Raw genomic sequence first — 22,364 nt, forward strand, 5'->3', positions numbered from 1 at the left:
CTTAAGAAATTAGTCAGTGAGTTGACTCGAGTGTCTTGGAGCATTGGAGCATTGTTGGAGCAAACCATTCACCTCTACAGCACCTGAGATTACTGTGTATTTGTAGGGCTTTGAGAGTCAGGCTTTTTAGGAAGAGATTTGTTGTTTTAGGTGCTGTGCTTAGTTGTTGAGATATTAACTGATGACCTACCTGCAACAGTAGCAGTAACACTGCAAAAGGTTCACTGGTGTATGATGAAAGGATCAAAACGGTTTACTTATAAATCTCTAGCCACTGTATTAATTCCATGTTCTTTTGAATTCTTACAGCACTTCCTTATGTTCTTCAAATGATTAGATGCTGTGGGGGGCGAATCGGAGTTAAAAATTGGTGTAATGTAAGATAAGAAAAGCAGTGTTGAGGATTGTGTGATGTTAGAGGTCTGGCAGAGTGAGTATATACAGAACAGGCAGTAATCTGTCAAACCAGCCAAGTCTTGGGGTTTCCTTTCCTGGACCCCGTAGCCCTTCACCTACTGCTGTCCAAAATTACAGCTTGCAAAATTACATGCTGCGTAATCTAAAGCATGTGTAAACCATCATAGCGCTGCTTATTACTCTTATTCTACGACTAGCTTAACGAAGTAGAATCTAGGATCCGTTTCTTGCTCAGTTGCGGGTGTTCTACGCTTCCAGCGCAGGATGGCTCAATTTAATTTTCATTTTCAGACAGCTTGACAGCAGAACTGATTTTTTTTTTTTTTTTTTTTTTTTTAATAGGACATTAAGTGTCTGGCTTAATCAGTTTATCCCTCAGTGTGTGAGGTTTCTTTCAAGCACACTACAAACCTGTACAAAAATGATTTGTGGGAAGTTATGTCTAAAGAAGTTTGCCTTTGTCATTGAAACCTCAGAGGGTTTGTTTACCCAGTAAACCACCCTGATCATGGCTTCACCTTATTGTACCCTAACAAACTGAGTTTCACAATAAATCATCACATTCCACGCTAACATTTTTAGCAGTAACTCTCTCTGTTCTGCATTGTCATCAACAGAAGAAAGCCAAAGGCCAGGTCCTGTTTGATAAAGTGTGTGACCACCTCAACCTTATGGAGAAGGACTACTTTGGCCTGACGTACCGTGACGCAGAACATCAGAAGGTACCGACTGCTTTCGAGCTTGCCCTCATCACCTAGATGTTTTTCTTTGAGTGTCACCCTTTATCGCTATATCTTACTTCCTGTTTTCGTGGTTTCTTCCCAGAACTGGATGGACTCTGCGAAAGAACTGAAGAAACAAATGAGAAGTACTTCACCTCTCTTGTATTTTGTTTGTTTTAGACATCATGACTTTCTGTTTCTCTTCTTAGTTCAAATTCTGTAAAGCTCATGCCAATGGGAATGGTTTGTGTGTCTGTATGTATTAGCTGGACCCTGGAATTTTGGGTTTAATGTGAAGTTTTATCCTCCTGACCCATCTCAGCTGTGTGAAGATATCACCCGGTAAGATTCAGCAGACTTCTGTTCACTCCTACAGCTGTATTTAATATTCATATGATAACCGTTTCACACCCGAGTCACTTCTCTTGTAGTTAGAAGTGTTGATGGACGGTCGCATACCATGATTGCTTTTGCTTTCACAATAGCTTGTTTCTCTTCAGTAGAAGCATACCTTATAACGAAGCATGAGATGGGAATTCTGATATTTCACAGAAAAATACCCACACATGCTCACGTAATCACATTCTCTCCAGAGTCCAGTTCAGCATGCGTCAGTTTTTAGTAAATCTAATAAGACAAAATGATATTAAGTAAGGAATAAAATGTCAAGGAATGCTGGGAATTATTGTGGGGGGGGGCTGGAATCAGTGACAGGGTCACACCACCCTAAAGTTTATTAGTTTCCAATAGCTGCACTTCAGAGTGCTTTATGCATCTTATAACACAGCATTTTGCCACGATTACAAATGTTGTATTAAGTAAATAACACTGCATAATTTCCCCCCCTGTTTAGTTACATTTAATGTTGTGCAATGTCTGTGAAACAAGTTACTTCCTGTTATCACTTGCAATTTAGCAGCTATAGACAGTAGTTCTGGGCGCACGGTGGCTTAGTGGTTAGCACGTTCGCCTCAAACCTCCAGGGTCGGGGGTTCGATGGTTCCACCGTGGCCCTGTGTGTGCAGAGTTTGCATGTTCTCCCTGTGCTGTGGGGGTTTCCTCCGGGTACTCTGGTTTCCTTCCCCAGTCCAAAGACATGCATGGTAGGTTGATTATTAGTAGTCCGTGTCCGTAGTGTGTGTGTGATTGTGTGCCCTGTGATGAATTGGCACCCTGTCCAGGGTGTACCCCGCCTCGTGCCAAATACTCCCTGGGATAGGCTCCAGGTTCCCTGTGACCCTGAAGAGGATAAGCGGTATAGAAGATGGATGGATGGATGGATGGAGAAAGTAGTTCTCTCTCGCTCTCAGTTCCTAAGACGGGGCAGCTTGTAATGTTACCAAGAAACTGCAAGTTCATCTGTCCTGAAGACTTTTAGTGGTCAGAAAATTTTAGTTAGTTACAGCTACTTATTGTTATAAAGTCCTGCCACTGGAGATTGTTATAAATCTTTATAATGCTTTCATCGATCGTACTCGCGCGTTCAAGAGCGCTGTGGTATAATATCAAGATAAATGACATTTGGAAAACATCGTTCATGTCATCCCCTCCCATCCCCATTGCTTTTATTTCTATTTTTGTGTGACATGACATGACCTCGCTATTCTGCTGGCACTTTCTTAGTGAACCTAATATTGTGGTGATGTGTATAATGAAAAATGTCAAGTACTGTGATACGACATATCTTTTTGCATAGCGGCAACCCAGAAATCAATTGCGGTATGTCGAGGCATCATGAAAGTTCTTTCTCCTGGTCAGGTACTACCTGTGCCTTCAGCTGAGAGACGATGTCGTGTCGGGCCGTTTGCCGTGCTCCTTTGCCACTCACACTCTCCTGGGTTCATACATCGCCCAGTCTGAGCTGGGAGACTACGACCCTGAAGAGCTGGGCAGCGATTACATCAGCGACCTCCGCTTCGCTCCCAACCAGACCAAAGAGCTGGAGGAAAAGGTCATAGACCTGCATCGCAACTACAAGTGAGCAGAACTTTCCATTGTGCAAATCATCTCGACTTGACCTACAGCTACGATGTAGACAAAACCTGTAAATGTGTTCAAATAGAGACTGACAATAGATGACTAGTGTATACAAGAAACAACTTTGAATAGTGTGTGAGAATTCCAGTATGCTTGAATATTAAATTTATTCAGTGTAGATGCCTACAATTATATAAGCAGAATATATCCACAAAGGAAAAAGCAGTAACACTGAGTGCACTAGATCCATTCCAAGCCTTTTTGATTGTTTAAACTGCAGATCTTTTCACAGCAGCGTGTAAGCTTTGTGTCTGTGTAACTCAAAAAAAATAAGCCCTTCTTTTATTTATTCATGAATACATGGATGCAGATGAATATCCGTTTACGCAGTCACACTAAAGCTTTTATTGTATTCTCATCTCCATCCACACATCACCGCTTTATCATGAGTCTATAAAATCTCACACACAAGTGAGTACTGTGTTCAGTAGATTCACTGTTAACTGTTGCATCGGTTTAATGAGCTGTACTACTGATTTATCTTCTCAACCTCTTAACCTCCTAGACAAAGGCAGCTCGCTTTCCATAATTTTAGAAACATCACTGATTTTCAGCTCTGGATTCCCCCCAAATAAGGTCTGCTAAGGATCATATTTTGCAATGTAGTCTCACACTTTCTCTTTCTTTTTGACTTTCATTACAGTGGAATGACTCCAGCTGAGGCGGAGATGCTGTTTCTGGAGAACGCCAAGAAGCTCTCCATGTATGGAGTAGATCTGCATCGTGCTAAGGTAAAAAGCAAGAGAAAACGATTGAGACAGCAAAAAATGGGGGGGGGGGGGGGGACAGAAACCCGATATGGCTGGTGTGAGTGTAATTATGTTATTGAATGTATTCAGTGTATTGGGTAGTGTTTCAGAGTCTAAACATTATTTTAACTCGTAGCTAACTACTTAAGTTAGCGAGCAGTTTTAAACAATGCATCAACATAACACACACTGATGTATGACTGTGATCAACACGTCTCAAAGTAGCATTAAAACTGACCTGGTTACCTGTCAACTGGAAAAACAGGCCCAATAGAGATCAGAAAGATTTTTGTGGAAAGTATGTACACACACAGACCCGACTATCTGTTTTTGAAAACAGTATCTGTAGTGATTGTCCATGAAATGGAGAAATATTTTCGTTATATACAAAGGGGAAATTATTCCAGGTATTCCAAGTCCATACAGACTCAACAAAAAACTGTCCAAATATAACTAAAACATACAACTCCATAATTATGAAGTGCATTATTATTATTATTATTATTATTATTATTATTATTATTATTAAGAAGAAGAATTTTTGCCCAACTTTTCCTTGACTGTAAACCTTTCTAGGCCTTATTGCTTTCTTCTCAATGAATTGCAGTATTTTTAGGTGTTTTTCCAGAATTCTGTTGTTTAAAATGAAACTGAAATATTAAGCACACATCAATATATACAGTCTGTGGCTGCTGCTGGTATTGTAGCACCATCTAATGGCAGTCCAATTAACTAACATGGTTGTCTTTTTGTTTTTTGTTTGTTTTGATTTTTTGGGGGGGTGGGTGTTGGGAGTTATTGCTTTTTATTGTTTAAAAAAATACATTGTTTAAATTATTTGCTTATTTATTTTTTCAAGTTTGCACCTAAACAGAGGTGGTGTGTGTTTTTACTGAATGGTGGATAGTGGGGATTTCTCAGCAGGGGTAAATATGATTGTGTAACCTTAATCTAAGCATTGCAGTTTGCTGTCGAAAACAGATTTAGTGACGGGTTGCCCAACTGAAATATGAATATGCAGGTTGATGAAGAAATATGACGAAAAAGTGTTGACTAAGTGTAATGCAGATGAACGTGCTCGCTCTGTGGACGCTGTGTATCTCGAGGCTGCTGTGCTGACATTGCTCTTGTTCCCTGCTGGTCTGCTGCTGCTGCTTCAGTGTTGCACGTTGATCTCCGCTTTCATTCTGTATGAAATCTTACTAATTCTGACACCACTATAGCACTGGCCTTGTGGGGAAAGGGAGACGTAAAGACCTGCAGGAATATAGCTTTCAGTTTGAAACACGGTGTGGTTCACATAGGAGTAAATATATTTATTTATTTGGTGTGGTATATTTAATCAGGTTATTAGATTGTAAATCAGATTAAGTATGAATATTAATAAATGCACAAGCCAAAGATATTAGAGACATTCATTCTTGCATTTTCTTTTTTTAATAATCATATTTTTTTGTAATTATATTATATGATTATATTATATCATTTTCAGTAAATGGTACACCCATTGCATAAGGATGTTTTGTCTGGTGGGCAAAGAGAATATTGGAAATCAAGGACAGCTAAAATTGAGTGGAAATGAAAACAAACGTAATAACTGGAAGAATGCAATGCCTCTGGTTCTACAGCTCTCTGGCTCTATAGTGTTTCCTCCTGAATGTAAATGCTGCTGTTGGCTCAGCTCGCTCTGCTTTTCTCTCTCTCTCTCTTTCTCTCTCTCTCTCTCTCTCTCTCTCTCTCTCTCTCTCTCTCTCTCTCTCCGCTCATCAATGACGTAGTTGGTAGGGAGGCTGTTTGAGTGCTTAGCTCTGGCTAAGAAAGAGGTAAGATGTGGTGATGTGCTGTGTCTGTGTGTGTTTTCACATATGTCTACATGTATGATGTATAGTTATTGCATTCTTATTCTGACGTGATTGACATTATGAATGTCTTCTGCGTGCGTGTCTGTTCATTCAGTGTGTGTGTGCGCACCATTTTATGTCTTGTGTTCTCTGCATGAGCATGACATTGAATAGAAAGAGAATGTATTAACCACATGCTGCATTGCAGTGCTGTGTGGGATTTTTCCCTCAGCTTTCTGTTCTTTGCACTGTAGCATCCAGTCGTTATCGGCTGCAAATGCCTGAACATCTCTTCATAAATCTTACATAACAGTGCTGGAAGTGGAGTAGTTCACGGTTGTTAACGGCACCTTCATTAAGGGCTTTAAATCAAATCTTTTTTGGCAGCATTTCTGTCTCGTAATCATTTGTGCAGTTATGCGGTATTTATAAAGATTAACGAACGTGTGTCCGCATTTATCACATTCCCTTTTTTCATTCTTATGTTTTTGTTTTTAAAGCCTGCTAAATACTTTGGTTCATCCTTCAGCAGATCACGATCTCCATCGCTGCTGAAATTGTTTGTGCTGCAGTAACTCTTCAGTCGCTTTCTGTGCTTCTCTACCGCTCGCTCCCATTCCCTCCTGTGTGGGATGATGTAGGCCTTTTAGTGATTTATGTTCGTTCTTCCCTGCGTCCGCTGCTAGCTTCTGTGTTTCAATCCGTCATAGTTGTTCTCGTCATTTAATTTCCTTTTCCTTCCGCACTCTCCTCACCTTCCCTGTGTTTTTCTCTATTCAGGATTCGGAGGGAGTGGAGATTATGTTAGGTGTGTGTGGCAGCGGCCTTCTCATATACAGAGACCGACTGCGCATAAATAGATTCGCCTGGCCCAAAATCCTCAAGATATCCTACAAGCGGAACAACTTCTATATCAAGATACGCCCCGGAGAGGTGAAACACTTAGCACATGATATTGTTATGAAATGATCATGAGATTTCTGACTCGATGTTGCATTTTTGCCAGGGAGTGGAACTAATTACCCGTGTTTTGATCGATTCAGACAGAAATTAGATTTAGAAAATATGTATCTAACTGGAGTTATATCTGGTATATAGGAATTTCCTGTAATCAAGAGGTGCCTCTTTTTGTTTTTTCTAGTTGGAGCAGTTTGAAAGCACCATTGGTTTCAAGCTGCCAAATCACAAAGCTGCAAAGAGATTGTGGAAAGTGTGCGTGGAACATCACACGTTTTTCAGGTAAAAAGCAGAGAACAGATCGAGCACCTCTGTGTCAGAGTAAGAAAACTCTGGGGAAAGGACTTGAAGGAAATCCAGTGCTGTTACTAATGAGTATTGAAGGCTATTTATACAAATTAGTTATGGAAAGGAGTTACTCGATGGACAAAACCTCTATAGCTCTCCACACTTGTCTGAATGTATGACCCTGTAATGCTTGACTCGTTGTTGATTACTGATCATCGCTGCCTCTTCCGCAGATTGGTGGCTCCTGAAACTCCTGCTAAAAAGTTCCTGTCACTGGGCTCTAAGTTCCGCTACAGTGGGAGAACGCAGGCACAGACACGCCGAGCCAGCTCCCAGATCTCTCGGCCTGCACCGCAGTTTCAACGCTCCTCCAGCAAACGGCTCACCACCACTCGCAGTTTAGATAACGGTAATGTGATAGCTGTATATTACTCCAGCAGGTGAACATTGATGCCTAGTAATGCATCTCAGTAACAGTAACCGATGGGAATATCAGTTTGGAATGAGTGTTGGTGCGTCTCTGCTTTGAAGCTTTACAAAAGTGAATCTTCTGCTCCGAAACAAATATTACATTTATAGACTTTCTAAAATCTCTTTAATGTAGTAAAGTAGTAGAAAGTGAGCTGCTCTGTAATTGTTACTGGAATAATTATAATCTCGTAAGCTGCAGCATGCCATGTTTTAATAACTGTTCTGCATGTGTGCGCTACAGATTAAATCATCTTGTCACAACATTGTCAATATGATCTTTGATACTGTAATGCTGTTTAGAATTTGTTCCTGATCTCACCAGCCGTCTTATATTATCCAAGGTATATTGCTTAGAGGAAAATACCAAAGCTTAATCCCGTGACACTCCTCAAAGCTGTACACTTTATACACTCACCAGTATAAAGTCTTTGGTGATCTTTGTCTCGTTTATGCTAATTTTAGCAGTTTTCGCACACACTTTTTTTTTCTCCAGCACCAGCCATGGCCAACAATGACGACTTGATGAAGGACTCTAAACCAGCCTTTGCCATTGGGACCCTCATCACCACAGTAACGCCAGAGAAAAAGGCGGAGGAAGAAAACGCAGTCGAAGACGAAAGCGCTCCTGCTACAGAGACCTCCGAGCCTGCCCCACCCACTCCTGTTACCAAGGTAACCACACTTTCAGACGATTTCCTCCTTCCCTCATCTGACTGGGTAGGTGTGGTAATAGCCATTTTCAAACACCGTCACTGATTTGGAGGGTCGACCACAGAAAAACACTATGACGAGTGGGCATGTAAAGGAATTCCCATAAACTGATACCTATAGAAAACTACAAAAGAAAAGAAAAAACAACCTTCGCCTTAAGAAACTTGGCCGTGTTACATCGGTTTTATAGGAAGTTGCAATAAATCACTTGCTGGAAGACAAATAAATCAATGCTACAATAGTAACACAATATTCCTTACTCCTTATTTATAGCCTAATTTGGTAATTAACTAACACTAACTGAGCTCGAAAACTATACATTTACGAGGCCTGACCTTTGGTGATTTCCCCAGTAGTGTTGGGTAGATGAGCATGTTTGTGTCCCCAACTTTTTTATTTATTTATTTATTTATTTATTGTAAAATATACTTGTAGTAGAACATTACTGTTGTTTATGATCAGAAATATCGAAAGAAAGTTTTGAAATAAAATCTTTTATTTAAAAAATGAAGGATTGAGGTTTTTAAGTAGCCAAGTTCTGTGAAAGAACATGTTATGGTTGATAGGTTTCTAAAGCATATTTTTCTAAAGTGTTGCTGGTGTATTACAAATTTGGGCATGTCTGATATCTGTGGTATTTGTACTGTACAATATTTGATCTTTCGACTAATTAGCTCTTTCTCTTTATACCCTTTCTTTCATCCTACACTCATGTTCACGCACGTTTGATTCACTTGTTCATACACTACCATTTGCACCGTTCCATGGACCCTTTGGCGTCATCCACTCTTCACGCCTCAATTTTGATCTCGCTCTCGTCAGTGCTCTCCTCTTGCCTCCGAACCCACCCTCCTTGCCTCCCCGCTGTCCTCCACTAAAGTGCGGAGGAGGAAACGCAGAAGGAGCAGTTCTGAGCACACAGCCTCAGCAAGCCCAGAAAAGGGCAAGCGGATTGCAGACCAGAACCGGCCCAAAAAGGGAACGCTTTTCTCCTTCTCCCTGCACCTACCAGACCTGTCTTCTCTCCTGGACGAAGACGGCTACCTGAGCTTCCCTGACCTGTCCGAGATTAACTTCATGCCTAAGAGCTTCCAACACTTCCTGCCCATCAAGTCACCATCTCTTGTGCCCTGCTTCCTCTTCATCTTCTTCTTTCTGCTGTCTACCTCTTTCTCTGTACCCTACGCACTTACACTCTCCTTCCCGCTGGCACTGTGCCTCTGCTATCTGGAGCCCAAGACTGCGTCACTCAACACCTCGTTTAGCAACAGCTTTCAGGACAGTTCAGATGACGAGGTGTGTGTATGTGTTTGGCCATTCAGGCTGGCATCATGTGGCATCATGTCTCTTCATATTGATCTTTGTATCACCTGTCATCTTCATGTTTCCTATAACTTTACATGTACCAGACCTGCATGTCAAGTCAAGGCCACTGTGAAATATCAAGCTACATCTTCATTATCCAGGCCTGAAAATAGGCACATGTCCTTCAGATTTTTATTTATTTTTTAGATCTCTCTATATAAATTCAGCACAATCTATGGGCAGTCCATGACATCAAACGCCTCCAAGAAAACCAAGACAGTGTAAACACCTAATTCTTGGAGCCTGAAGAAAAATAACCTGTACCTTGATTTATTTTGTTAAATTCTGGTTTCCCTGTGATCAGGCCATATAGCATTGTATGCTTATATACCAGGCACTAGGTACACCAATGGTTAACATCAGAACAAAGCAGCAAGTCAGTTGAAATCCAGAATCTCTGAAAATGTTGGCCCTTTCTGAGGTGGCCAGAAAACATCTCCAAAACATTTTTCCTTACTCTAAATGTGTGAAATTACATGCACTTCTGAAACCCACAGGCTTTCCTGAACTGAAATACGTTTCTCTTTTACATGCATCTCAACCACAAATAAAGTTCTTGCTATTTAAAATTTGGTTTCCTCCGAAAAAAATTGCACTTAAATATCCCATTCCAACTCCACTGCAGTGCTGAATTTATTTCAATGTAAAAGCATGTCATAGGCAGCGACAGGTTTTTCCATACCACCATACAGACATGAAAAATTACTGGTATAAACCATCTTGCAATCAAAAGTATCCATAATTTCCCAACCAGCAAAATCTGGTGAATGTCCCTTTCTAAGACTATGCAATGCACGAATAGCTTATTTGTTTTATTTAGATAGGTCTTAGTACACACTTTATTTTTTCTTTCTTTCTTTCTTTCTTTCTTTTTCTTTTTTAAAATTTTTTTAATATGCAAGCTTATTTTGAATATTTTGTGAGTCTTTTCTCCATATACTACTCGGTATTCAGATTCGGTGCTTCATACCATCCTGCTTCATACCATCATTCCATCTGTATCCTGTAGCATGATTCATGCTGAGAAATAGTCTAATCTAATCTTTTCCCCCACTGCTGCTTTCCAATGGAAACTGTCTTGTCTGTTGTCGTATTTGAGACAGACAGACAGCGATGCAAGCGACGAGACATCGACCGAGGTGTGTGTGTTGGGGGATGTCCTGTTGGGGATCTTTTGGTTGTGTTTATGACCCTCATATTAACTAGCAGCACAACCAAAACGTTTCAGATTTTTGTCTATTGTTGTCTATAGGCTTGAGACTACAAACTAATTAAAGAATAATGTTGTATATGTATTTCAGTTCAATTAAAAATCAGTTAAATCAATGAATGCTTATAGAGCCTTTTGGGGTTTGGGGATGATGTCGGATAATCATTGTTCCTTTGCTTTTTTTCTTCTTGATGTTGACCTTGGCTTTTAGTCTGAGCCAGAGGATGAATCCGAACTGATGACCCAGGTACTCCATTGCAGTGTTCTCGGCAATCTTGTTCTCTTTAATTCCACTGTGATGTAACATGATCTCAAACTGATTTTGCCATGCTGTTACTTCAGGAACTCCCTCACAATATCATCTTGTTTTCAAAGTCATTTTTTTTGTTTCATCGAACCATCAATGATTATGGTCTTTGGTGAGTAAAGTTTGCGGGTAATGTCATGCAAACTTGCTTGACCAGCGTGTTGTTTTTGCATGAGTCTCACCAGTCTGTGCTAAAAGAGACAGTTCCTCTTTTACTGTAGTTGAAAATGCACCACTATATTAAAATTAAAAATATATATACCACAACACTGTTAAATTCACAAATTTGATTGGTTGATGGATGTCAATTAACTTTCTATAACAGCAGCTTTGACAGTCATTTTATTTTTTATTAGTCTTTTCCTATTACACTCTCTTCCAAATGTATTTCATTCCTTTTAGTCTTCTTTTTCTCCTCATAGAATAGTATCATAAGGCAGATAAAGGGAGACAACGTGTTTATCAAACACAGTAATCTCATGTTGGAGGTTGGTAAAGCAGTATGTGTGGAGTGTTTGTGTGGGTGGTTCAGTCTAGGAATGCATGGAAAGGAAGCTCATGAGAAAAGTTCAAGTGTGTTAGACTGCTAAACTAATTCTTGATCTGAATCCCTCATACTCAGCCAGCTTCCAGCTAACCTGATCTCTAACAATGGTCTGAAAACTAATGTTTTCTACAAGAGAACCTGGTGTACATATTCGGTATCTCTAATTCTCTAGACGAATTTGCTTGCATGGTGCATAACGTTTTGATCCATTTTGTTGACATGTTTTAACAAATGTCACTCACTAGCTGCGTTTACATGGACAACAATAATCCACTCTTAATCCGATTAAGACCATACTCTAATTAAGAAACTACCATGTAAACAGCAATTTTTACTTACCTTAATCTAATTAAGGTCATAATCGAAGTAAGCAGTAATCTAATTAAGACAGGTGGAGTACTCCTGTTTTAGTCGCATTATGGACGTGTAGTAGTGACATGTAAACACCTTAATCACATTATGAACGTCGTGTGGGAGTTTTCACCGCATTTTGCGACAGGACACAATCCCACACGGCAGTTTTACGTTTTACGGCGAACAAGAGAGTTCGGCTGTGTCCCAAATCGCATACATTCCTACTATAGGCCTGTAGTGGGGAAAAATACATGTATCTCGGCTACTATATAGACGGTAACAACGCGATTTGGGACACACCCACCGCTTCAAGCAGTTGTCTATTAGCACGTACAGCATGACAAATAATTAACTGCACTTAAAGCGTTCGTAAAAAATAAATAAATAAAAACACCCAAAACTGTATACGGTACCATAACGAAGACGAACTGTATGTTGATACGTGAAATTCTGGAGGGACGTCGGACGGCGTGGCGCGGTGACGTAATGACGCGGGCTGTTAATCTAATTATGTTCTAAAACATGTAAAACGGGAACATGACACGAGTATTCTAAAAGCGACTCATGTAAACACCTTAATCACATTATTATCTTACTCAGATTAAGGTCAATAATTAGATTACTGCTGTCCATGTAAACGTAGTCACCGTGTGGCAGACATTGAGTAACTTAAACACCACGTTAGGATTGTGAGTGAAATGACAATCAATCTAAACGCTGAATGCTTTATGCTCATGCCGTCCCTGTCGTGATTGGTGTGTCAGGAATCTGAGACCTCGGAAGAGTTGCTCAAGAGTCAGAGGAACCTCAACGAGCTGAAGAGGTCGTTTTTGGAGATGTGCCCTGAGTCGTCAGGAAGCAGTGAATGGGACAAGAGGTTGACCTCTTCCCCTGCTCTCTGTCCAGGGTTGAATGACACGACCATGATCAAACTTCTTTTACCCTTACAGGATGTAAGAGTATTGAAGTGACCTGTATTGGCTTGTTTATGCGCTATAGAGCTTAAGTTGTAGAGCTTTGGTTTGCTGTGGAATATCAGGCATGCGATGTTTACATTAATGCAAGTGAATATACAGAATTTGTTGACTCAGAAATAATTGATAGCTCTGGCTAAGTGTTTGTGTATTAATCCCCAGTGGTTGTTAATCTTTGAGCAGGTCTGTTTAATATTATTGGGATTTTGTTCAACTTTTTAGACACTTTCATTTGTTTCAGGCCATTGTTGTGGGTTTCTTATTCCTTTTGTTTTCTTTCTATTTGCTCAAGTCATTTTTTCCCTTGTGGTCTGCATGATCCGCCTCACATCCCAAACATGCACACCCTCACCCACAATCTTTATATACTTTGGGTTTTCACTATTGTAAACACAGCAACCCTCATTATATTTTTCTCTGTTTCTCTTTGTAGACTGCAGAAGATGCCAAATCTGAACCTCCTCAGAACATTTTGGAAGAAAAACCAGAGACCGCGGAGGCTGACTCTGCTGAGGTAGCACTAAAATCAACGGTTCTATTATTGTACTGTCCTAGCATGATCTGTAACAGCGCTTGTTTCAGTCGCCTTAAGTTTTTCGGAGGGTTGTGTTTTGATCTTTGGATTTAATGACCATGTCTGGAAAGGGACTGTTGTCCAGATATAGCGGTTGTGGGAAGCTAGTAAAATATTGCCAGTTCTTGCTTTCCCGCTATCCATTGGGTTCCACTGCTGAAACCACAGAATGTCTTTAACATGATGTCATAGATGCGTATGAAGTTGGGAGGGGGAGGGGTTCAAATACATTGTGGTCTGCCTAAACACATTTTTGAATTCAGGATAAACGTTCGCATAGAATGCTGTGCTGTATTTAAGACTTACTTATATACAAGTATTAATTTGAAACATATAAACTCTTATAAAGAATAGTGTTCCTTTACAATGCATATGCCGCTAATGTTATTATATCTATTTGTTATTGTAGAAGTATTTGGTTGTTGCCATCCATGAACTGGTTAGTGGTTCAAAATCATTCTTATAATGCTTCTGAACAAATCCCTTGGTGAAGATATTCCTCCCATTGCCTGTTTTGTGTATATACAATGGGTTGGTGCTTGTGGGAAAATTACCCCTCCAGGTTTTTGTACAGGAGATATGAGTCAGCAGTGGTGTAAGGGAGATGGGGAGAAATGCTCTCCTTGAAAACATGACACACAAAATCCATTCTGATGAAAAGAAATAGACTCCGACAACAAAAGGCCAGATGTAACTGGCACCCTGACAGTCCCAGACCGTTACAACATATGTGAGAAAATTCGAATGGAAAGAGCTTCATGCACTCCTCTGAGAGCAGATCAAGCAGTGTGGTATGTGATAACGTCAGCAATGTGCTACACAATGAGCTCAAGATGGCACCAGCTACAGCTGTAACTTGCCAAGAGATAGCAGACCAAAGCGAAACTGTAATCGTATCAAGGCACACCTCGAGTGATGACAGTAAAGACGAGGCGCTCGAAATGACTGGCCATGCCAAGTATAAAATGGGGATTCCTTCCATGTTTAATACTGAGAAGAACATTTGAGGATTTGTAAGCAGAAGCCCATGTGATGGAACATGAATGGAAGATGCACCGTGTGAACTACTATTCAGTTGCCCTCCAAGTGGACATGGAAGTCATTCACTCACTAACTCACCTGAAACCATTTTTTTGTTTAAAAAAAAACAAACAAACTGAAAAACCAAAGCTGTTAGCTATTCCTTGCTTAGTTTGATTTGATTCCATCCTTAAATGGAGTTTATTGTGCTCTAAAAACTGGATTGATGTAGATTGATGTTGCCATCTGCTGCCGTCTTGTTCTCATTCTCACACACACGGGTCATTATCCTTATCCTTCATCTGATTTTTTTTCATGTTAATTACATTGAAAATAATTCATAATAACTCTTCATTCTTGGTGTATTATATTCACTCACACAGCTTATTTATTAGAGAGACCCCATAAAAGTGAAAAATAATATTTAATTAGGTGTAATTGTAACACTGCGTTTCATGTGATGTGGATTTTTTTTTGTCGTTGTTGAGTGTGGCTCTTTTACAAAGTAAGCAATCGATGGCCATTGGCACTTCCTGTTTTCATTTTTGGGAGATTATATTTTGTCCTGACATGACGGGCGTTTATTCGGAAAAGATGTTTCTGGTTGTGAGATGTGCGAGCATGGCCTCAGCTTGTCCATATCTCAGTAGTATGACAGTTCAGGGAGTTCTGTCGTGCCTACATTCCCACATTCATCTTCGTATATATATTGTTGTCGTCCTCTTAAAGTGACCCACTCGAGTCCCTGCTTAAACACCAAATTATTTGACATTTTATATTGAAGATACAAGGGTGAGAGACAGTAACTCTTAGTTAACTGAGAGTGCACTGAATATGACTCACTGTCTGGGTAAAATTTCTTGCAGTACCCCTCCTTCACATGCCCTTACTTTTTCTGTTCATCCATATATTTTACATTCTGCACCTAATCTAAAAATATCTAAGAATATTCTTGCTAACGTGCAACAGTCTTATCCGAGCAAGGCAATAAAACAGTGTAATATAATAACGTTATCTGATTCAGGTGCTTTCTGTCTTTTGTCTCAAATACGCTATGTACCAAGTTTCTGTATTTTATTTTTCAGTACCTATGTATTAATATGCAAACCCATGCCAAGCACAGCTTTATCTGTAATACAGTTCCATTGATGATGGTCTAAAGTGCCATTTGTCTCTTGCAGAGATCAGATGACCAACAAGACCCTGCGGTAGTAGAGGAAGATGAAGCTGAAGCTATGGTGAATATTCTGACACGTAAAGCTTCAGATAATGTGGTAATTGAGGAAGTTGGTACTACTGAGGTTGGTCCTCCAGCTCCTTTGTGTTTGTCTGAGGAGCAGACCTCAGTATCTGGAGGCATTCATTCAAAATCAGTCAGTGAGAGCACCGAAGACTTCTCAAATACTGAAAAGGAAATGTCTGTACTTGATACGATTGAGGGTACGATTGAGGAATCTGAAGACCAGGGTGACGGTAAAGACACTGCAATAGTGTCCTCTACTGGTGAAACTCAGGTGCTCATGGTAGAAGCTTCGCTTAAGCAAGGTACACTGGCATTGGACACTGTGCCAGTGCTTTCTGCTGGGATATATACAGAGAAGGAAGAACTTCCTGCTCAGACTAATATTGAGGAGAAATTATTTCCTGTTCACATGTCTTCTGAGGTGGTACAATTTCCTGCTCTGATCCATATTGCGGTAGAAGAATTTCCTGCTCAGACCCCTACTGAGGATCAAGAATTTTCCATTAAGACCCATAATGAGGAAGAAGAGACCCTTGCTCAGACCCCTGATAAGAAGAAAGGCCCTCCGGCTCAGACCCATACTGACACAGAAGAATTTCTGGTTGTGACCCTAGCTGGTAAAGAAGAACTGCTTGCTCAAACTCATATTGAGAAAGAAGAGTTTTCTTCTCAGGTCCAAGTACAGAAGGATGGTTTTCCTGTTCAAACCCATCTAAAGGAGGCAAAACTGCCTGCTCAGATTTGTACTGGGGATGAAGAACTTCCTGCTCAGTCCCAATACGAGAAGATTGCATTTCCTATTCAGACCCTTACCAAGGAAGAAGAGCCTCTTTCTCAGACCCCAGATAAGGAAGGACTTCCTGCTCAGACCCCTACTGAGACAGAAGAATTTCTGGTTTTGACCTCAGCTATAACGGAAGAACTTCCAGCTCAACTTTCTGCTCAAACCCACACTGAGAAGGATGGATTTCCTTCTCAAATCTATCTAGATGAAGCAAAGCGTCCTGCTCAGAATCGTATTGAGGAAGAAGAATTTTCTGTTGAGAAGGAAGAGGTTCCTGTTGAGGAATTAATCCACACTAATGAGGATGAAAACAACGATGTAGAAAAAATAGAGTTGCAAGTGAAGGAAGCAGAAGGTGATTTGGTGGTAGATTCAGCTGTTGTTCAGCTCTCAGAAGAAGATAAGATTCCAAAGGAAGTGCATGGAGAAATGAATGAGCATGCTAAAGAAAGAGAGTTTGCATGTGAAGAAAGTCAGAACACCAATCTGGAGTCTGTGTCCCCTGCAATTGAAGAGGAATACATTTGTCCTGATGAAAAAGACGAGTCCGCAGGTTGTGAGAGCCGTACCCCTACCAAGAAATCTGTGTCGTTCTATAAAGATATTGAAAGCTTTTCTCATGAACCAAGAGAGAGTTTGAGGTTCACCATTTATGCTTCTGCTAGCTCACCCATCAGTAAGCAGGGACAAGCCAAACCTGATGAAAGCCAAATGACTGCAGCTCTGCAGCTAGTGTCATCCTGTGAAGAGGGTCACATGGCTCAGGAAGTGGAGGAGAAACACGCAGCAGGATATGAAAACTCCATACCTTCGGAGACATTACGCTGTGAAAAAGAAAAGTTTGATTCCGAATACGGACAGAAAGATGAGAACAACGTGGAAGAGGTTCTACAGGAAGTAACAAAGATGAAGTGGGAAGTGAACACAGTTAGTGCCACTGCTTTTGTAGAAGTAACTTGGATGGTTTAACCTCACAGTCTTCCCACATCTATCACAAACTCTGACTAATTCAGAAGGGACTTCTATCCACCTCTCCTTTTCACTTATTTCTGAAGTGATGTGTTTGATCAGTGTGTAAATCACTGCATGATCACTGGGGTGATGCCACGTACATGTGCATGAACTGAAAAAAGGATCTGCATCATTGTCACTGTGTTCAATAGAAATGCCAGTCACAGTACTATCCCAGTGCATGTATATTTCATGGTTTCATTTTTTTGTCTGTGGTTTTGCTTTTTATATAATAATAATTATATAATAATAAATATATATAAAAATAATAAATACATATTAAATAATAATAATAATAAAGACCACTCAATATGTGGAGAAAGCACTACCTGTACTCCCTGTGATGAAATACTTCAACCAAAAATGCTAATTATCTTTGACATTTGCAGCTACATTAGCCTTTTGGGAGAAGTAGCCCTTTATTCAAATTGAGAAATCTATTTAAGTATCAGTCTAAGAAAGTGTAACCCAGAGGGTTTATTAAGGATGTGTTGCATTAGGTGCCAACATTGCTAACAATAAAATTGTAGTAGGCAGAGAGAAAACCCTGTCATTAGATGGGATATATATATAATATATTTAAAATATATATTTTATATGTGCACCAAGCAACAGTAAGAAAGCAGTGAGGCTGCTAATGAATTTTTTAAAGATTTTTTTTACCGACCAAACAGATCACAATCCCACCTTCTTGTTTTCTATTGGCTTAAAAATCCAAGGCTCGTGAATTCACAGGTCATAATTCGCCTAGATAAAGTCATCATGGTCATCACATGTCTGCTACCAGAAACAGAAGCATTTTTCATGTCCTGCGTCCTTCCCCCTTCAGTGCGTTGGCTTTTCCTCTATATAAATTTTCTTTATGTTTGGTCTAACTGCTGCTTTATCTGAGAAAAGCATAGTGTTTCTGTAGATCAGTTTTCCAGCTAAAGTGTAGATGTCGGTACGACTATTTCATAGTATTTTCCACTAGTCGTGTATTCCTCACTCTCTGATCTCTCCAACCTGTGCAGCTGTCGGTGGAGTCGGGGGAGACGGTGCAACCGATGACCAACGAGGTGCCTGTTGTTCATACGGAGACCAAAACCATTACATACGAGTCTGCTGAGGTACGCATCTTCATGTTTACTTCACATTGCTAACACTTACTAACTGTAGTTGCCCATCACTTCCTAGATTTTAACGTACATTATCTTGCTCAATTACTTCCTAAACAATTTTAGATGATTTGACTTTTTCTGTTTTGGGTACTAATGTGAAGGTGGATGCTAACGGTGACGCAGACCCTGGAGTTCTAATGAGTGCTCAGACCATCACGTCTGAGAACAACAGCACCACGACCACCACTCAAATAACAAAGGTCAGCGAGGTGACCTTTAGGTGACCTTAACCACTCAGTCAGTGCAGAACAAACAAACATTTAATAAAACTCATCAGAGAAGAACATTCTTTTGCTTGTGCCACCTTCTTTATTTTGTGGAGGTGTATTTTTTTTTTTTTTTTTTAATTCCCCCCCAGATATTTCAACTACTTGACTGATCTCACTAGTCTTTTTGTATTTGTATTATTTTACATATAGTCTTAGAAGCCCAAGGCCAACAGAATTTTTGGTCTTTTAAAAGTTGGAAACAAACTGAGTAACACAAGCATGTGTGCAACATTTGAGCTGCTCTTTTTTTTTTTTTAATACTAGTACAAGAAAGCACTAGTGTTTTTGATGCCATTTCCCAGTATATCCAGCATATATCACTACTTCATTTTTGCCTCATTACTTCTTGGTTGTTAGAATACATGAATACATTTTACCTAGCGTTCATATTATTGCCATTGTTTTTCTTTTGAGCACATTATTTTACGTTTAGATTTGAATACATTCCATTTCAGCAAAGGACATCGTCTCTCTTTTACATCCATTTATATTAATACCCAGTTTACGTCTTTCTGCTCTGTTAGACTGTGAAGGGAGGCATCTCGGAGACGCGAATCGAGAAGAGGATCGTCATCTCTGGGGATGCCAGCATCGATCATGACCAGGTACTGAAACAGGCCAACTCTTCTGTTCTAACCCAAACTCACACAGACACACACAATTGAGGTTTGTAGGTATTACTTGAACGCCGGGTCAGGTATTTGGCTTTGCTTCTAGTCTAAATAAATCTCAACAATATTTGTAAAAAATCTCATTGTTAATCACGTAATTTATTAAATGAATTTGATGTAATTTACATCATTGTTTAAGCTTCAAATCTTTAAATCACTGTACAATGAAAGTATGTAATTTTACAGCAAAATGTTTCACATTTTGCAGACATTAATTCACTGACTGATTCTTTCTTATCTAATTGTGATGATTCTCCTGTGTCCCGTGTGTGCCCCCTGCTGGTCTTGTGTGGCATTTCTCTCAACAAGGCTCTGGCTCAGGCCATAAAAGAGATCAAAGAGCAGCACCCAGACATGTCGGTCACCAAAGTAGTGGTTCATAAAGAGACGGAGATCTTGACTAGTGAAGGTGACCAGTGACGCAGGTAAGGGAGGGAGCGTAGGCAAGCCTCTATTAGAACCGTAGTGCTTTCCACTAGTGCTCTCCTACTGGACTCTGCACGCTCTCTTCTGACCTGTGCTAGTTTAGCTGTGTATGTGTAATGGTTTTGTTTTGTGTGCGCTTTTGTGGCTGTATCAACCGAATTGACTTGCTTTCGTTGCTAGTATATACTGCTTTCACTCTGCTGCTGCCATTGTGGGACACTCCACTTTTAAAAAGTTTTTAGTCTAATCAGGTAGGTTTTTTGCTCAGCACGTTGGTGCTCTCCCTTAAAGAATAGCGGTCTGCTTCTGCATCTTGTCGATGCTTGTTTTGTTGTTCTGTATCAGAATGGGGTTTGTGTCTATGTGCTGTTTGTGTTCCTTCCCTGGCTTTAGAGTGAAATCCATGCATCTCTGTCACTCTCTGTGATTGAGACTTCTGTTTATGACTGATCTGAGAACAGAAGATCTTCCTCAGCTTTGTCCTCCTCTCCATATCTGGCATGTGCTGTACAGACAGCTTTGATGCCTCTCAGTGCATGTTGAAGTCATTTGCTGCTGGTCTGGTCCTGGCATTTATGTAAAGAGTTCTAGTATTGGTCTTGAAGCACTTACAGCCTTTGTCCTGGAGTGTGTCATGACAGAACCAGCATAAATGCGATTCCCCCATTCATTTCTGTTACATTTTCAGTTCATGCTACAATCATTAGCACCATAGTGTGTAGCTACAATACATCGCCGGATTGTAATACTCATATTTACACACACTGACTTCTCTGTCTCTCTCTTCTATGTTTAGGAGTAAACACCAGTCTGACAGAGGACACTGCCATTTTCTCCACTCCATTGCCCCATGGACATTTGGCTTCTGTGACCTTTTTGATCTCAGATCCAGACAGCTCAGTGGATGTGCTGGGACAGTGGAGAAGCGATGATTCATATGAGACACATACACACACACAGACACACCCGCTCCAATCAGCCCTGCACTCCAACATTACCAGAAGCTCAGCTTTTTATTGGAACGATCATTTTACTGTTAACATCAATAATCTGCAGACGCTATGGACGTGTGAAAGCTCCAGAAAGCAGGAGAATCTTCTCAAAAACATTTTTTTTTTTTTTTTGTAACCTTGAAGTGTTTAATTTATGCACCTTCATTTTTATTTATAGCAGACACTTGATCACCATGCCAACGACAAAGCTATAAATCCATACACCAGTGTTCCAGGGAGATATCGAATTCGAGCCAGGTTTGCTGACCTGGAGATTAAATTTCGTCCAAGTGTCTTAAATGTTTTCACTGAACTCTGACTGGCAGATCAGATTAGCAAAACTTGGATTAATCTGTACATGGAGAAAACCAGTCCACAGGCCAGGAGTTAATGGTATTGAGTTGAAGTGTTTAAGTCTTTAAATATGTACAATACATAAGGTTATAATCCACAATAGCATTAATTCTCTGTATTGCAATGTTTGTTCATAATTGGCCGCTATTAAAAGGGCTGCTCTTGGAAACTTTACTTTGAAACTCTAAATCTGATCTTTTTACTTTTTATCTTATTGTTGCTCTGGGGAAGATACGGAATTGTACGTCCTCAAATTTTACACTGGCAAGTTCTAAAGGGGTTGGGGGGTTGAACCTTGACCTCTTGAGGCTTTTGTAAAACTTTGATCCCAACAGTTTGTGTATTTCATTTTCCCCTGGTGACCTGATATAGAACCTGAATTACCCAGAATCCTGTTGACCTTTTTCTTCTTTCTAAACACACAACATAGATTATACGGATATACTGCACACACAAAAAAAAACACATTTGGATGTGATTTATTTTGGTTTTATTTTGTAATTAAATATTACTGAAGTCAACCGTTTCCATTCCATTTATTTAGCCACTTTAGGATTTTGGTATAAAAGTCACTCAAATTCAAATGGACTGTTTTATAAAATGGTGGTTCCCAAAAATATTGGATGAAAATGTTTGGTTATGGCCCTACATAGCCTGCATTTGCATATTGCTGCCTTAAGGTTCTTGTAATTTATGTAAGGATCTAAACACAACAGGGCATGCTGTGAAAATATTCAGCGACAGGGTGTTCTATTCCTCTTACACCAAAAGCAATTTGCCAACAGAAATAATTAAATCATTATGAAACACCTGCTTTTATCTGTTTGTAAGTTACATATAATGTTGTGGAATGTTTGTGAAACTGGCTGGTTACTGTCTTGAAGATTTTGGGGAAACTTAATGACCATTA

At 39.9% G+C, this 22,364-nt stretch overlaps 1 protein-coding gene across 7 annotated transcripts in view; it reads left to right on the plus strand.

Annotated features, from left to right (window-relative positions):
* The window catches only part of epb41l3b (erythrocyte membrane protein band 4.1-like 3b), a 44,974-nt gene extending 22,999 nt beyond the window's left edge, over nucleotides 1-21,975 (plus strand). For 5 of the 7 annotated variants that reach the window (XM_053651811.1, XM_053651809.1, XM_053651808.1 and 2 more), the window contains 10 exons: nucleotides 1,035-1,139; nucleotides 1,243-1,285; nucleotides 1,406-1,481; nucleotides 2,898-3,116; nucleotides 3,820-3,907; nucleotides 6,547-6,699; nucleotides 6,908-7,005; nucleotides 7,245-7,420; nucleotides 7,976-8,154; nucleotides 9,016-9,738. In XM_053651811.1, coding sequence (XP_053507786.1) covers nucleotides 1,035-1,139; nucleotides 1,243-1,285; nucleotides 1,406-1,481; nucleotides 2,898-3,116; nucleotides 3,820-3,907; nucleotides 6,547-6,699; nucleotides 6,908-7,005; nucleotides 7,245-7,420; nucleotides 7,976-8,154; nucleotides 9,016-9,705 — 1,827 coding nt within the window. In that variant the 3' untranslated portion in view covers nucleotides 9,706-9,738. Of the gene's footprint in view, nucleotides 1-1,034; nucleotides 1,140-1,242; nucleotides 1,286-1,405; nucleotides 1,482-2,897; nucleotides 3,117-3,819; nucleotides 3,908-6,546; nucleotides 6,700-6,907; nucleotides 7,006-7,244; nucleotides 7,421-7,975; nucleotides 8,155-9,015; nucleotides 9,739-13,383; nucleotides 13,465-15,725; nucleotides 15,783-18,595; nucleotides 18,692-18,843; nucleotides 18,943-19,535; nucleotides 19,617-19,991; nucleotides 20,108-20,904 lie in introns of those variants that run through there. The other 2 variants (XM_053651812.1, XM_053651813.1) reach the window with 2 other exon arrangements.
* Nucleotides 21,976-22,364: the final 389 nt, after the last annotated feature.

Source organism: Ictalurus furcatus, chromosome 20, assembly GCF_023375685.1.
Source record: "Ictalurus furcatus strain D&B chromosome 20, Billie_1.0, whole genome shotgun sequence".
NCBI lineage: Eukaryota > Metazoa > Chordata > Actinopteri > Siluriformes > Ictaluridae > Ictalurus > Ictalurus furcatus.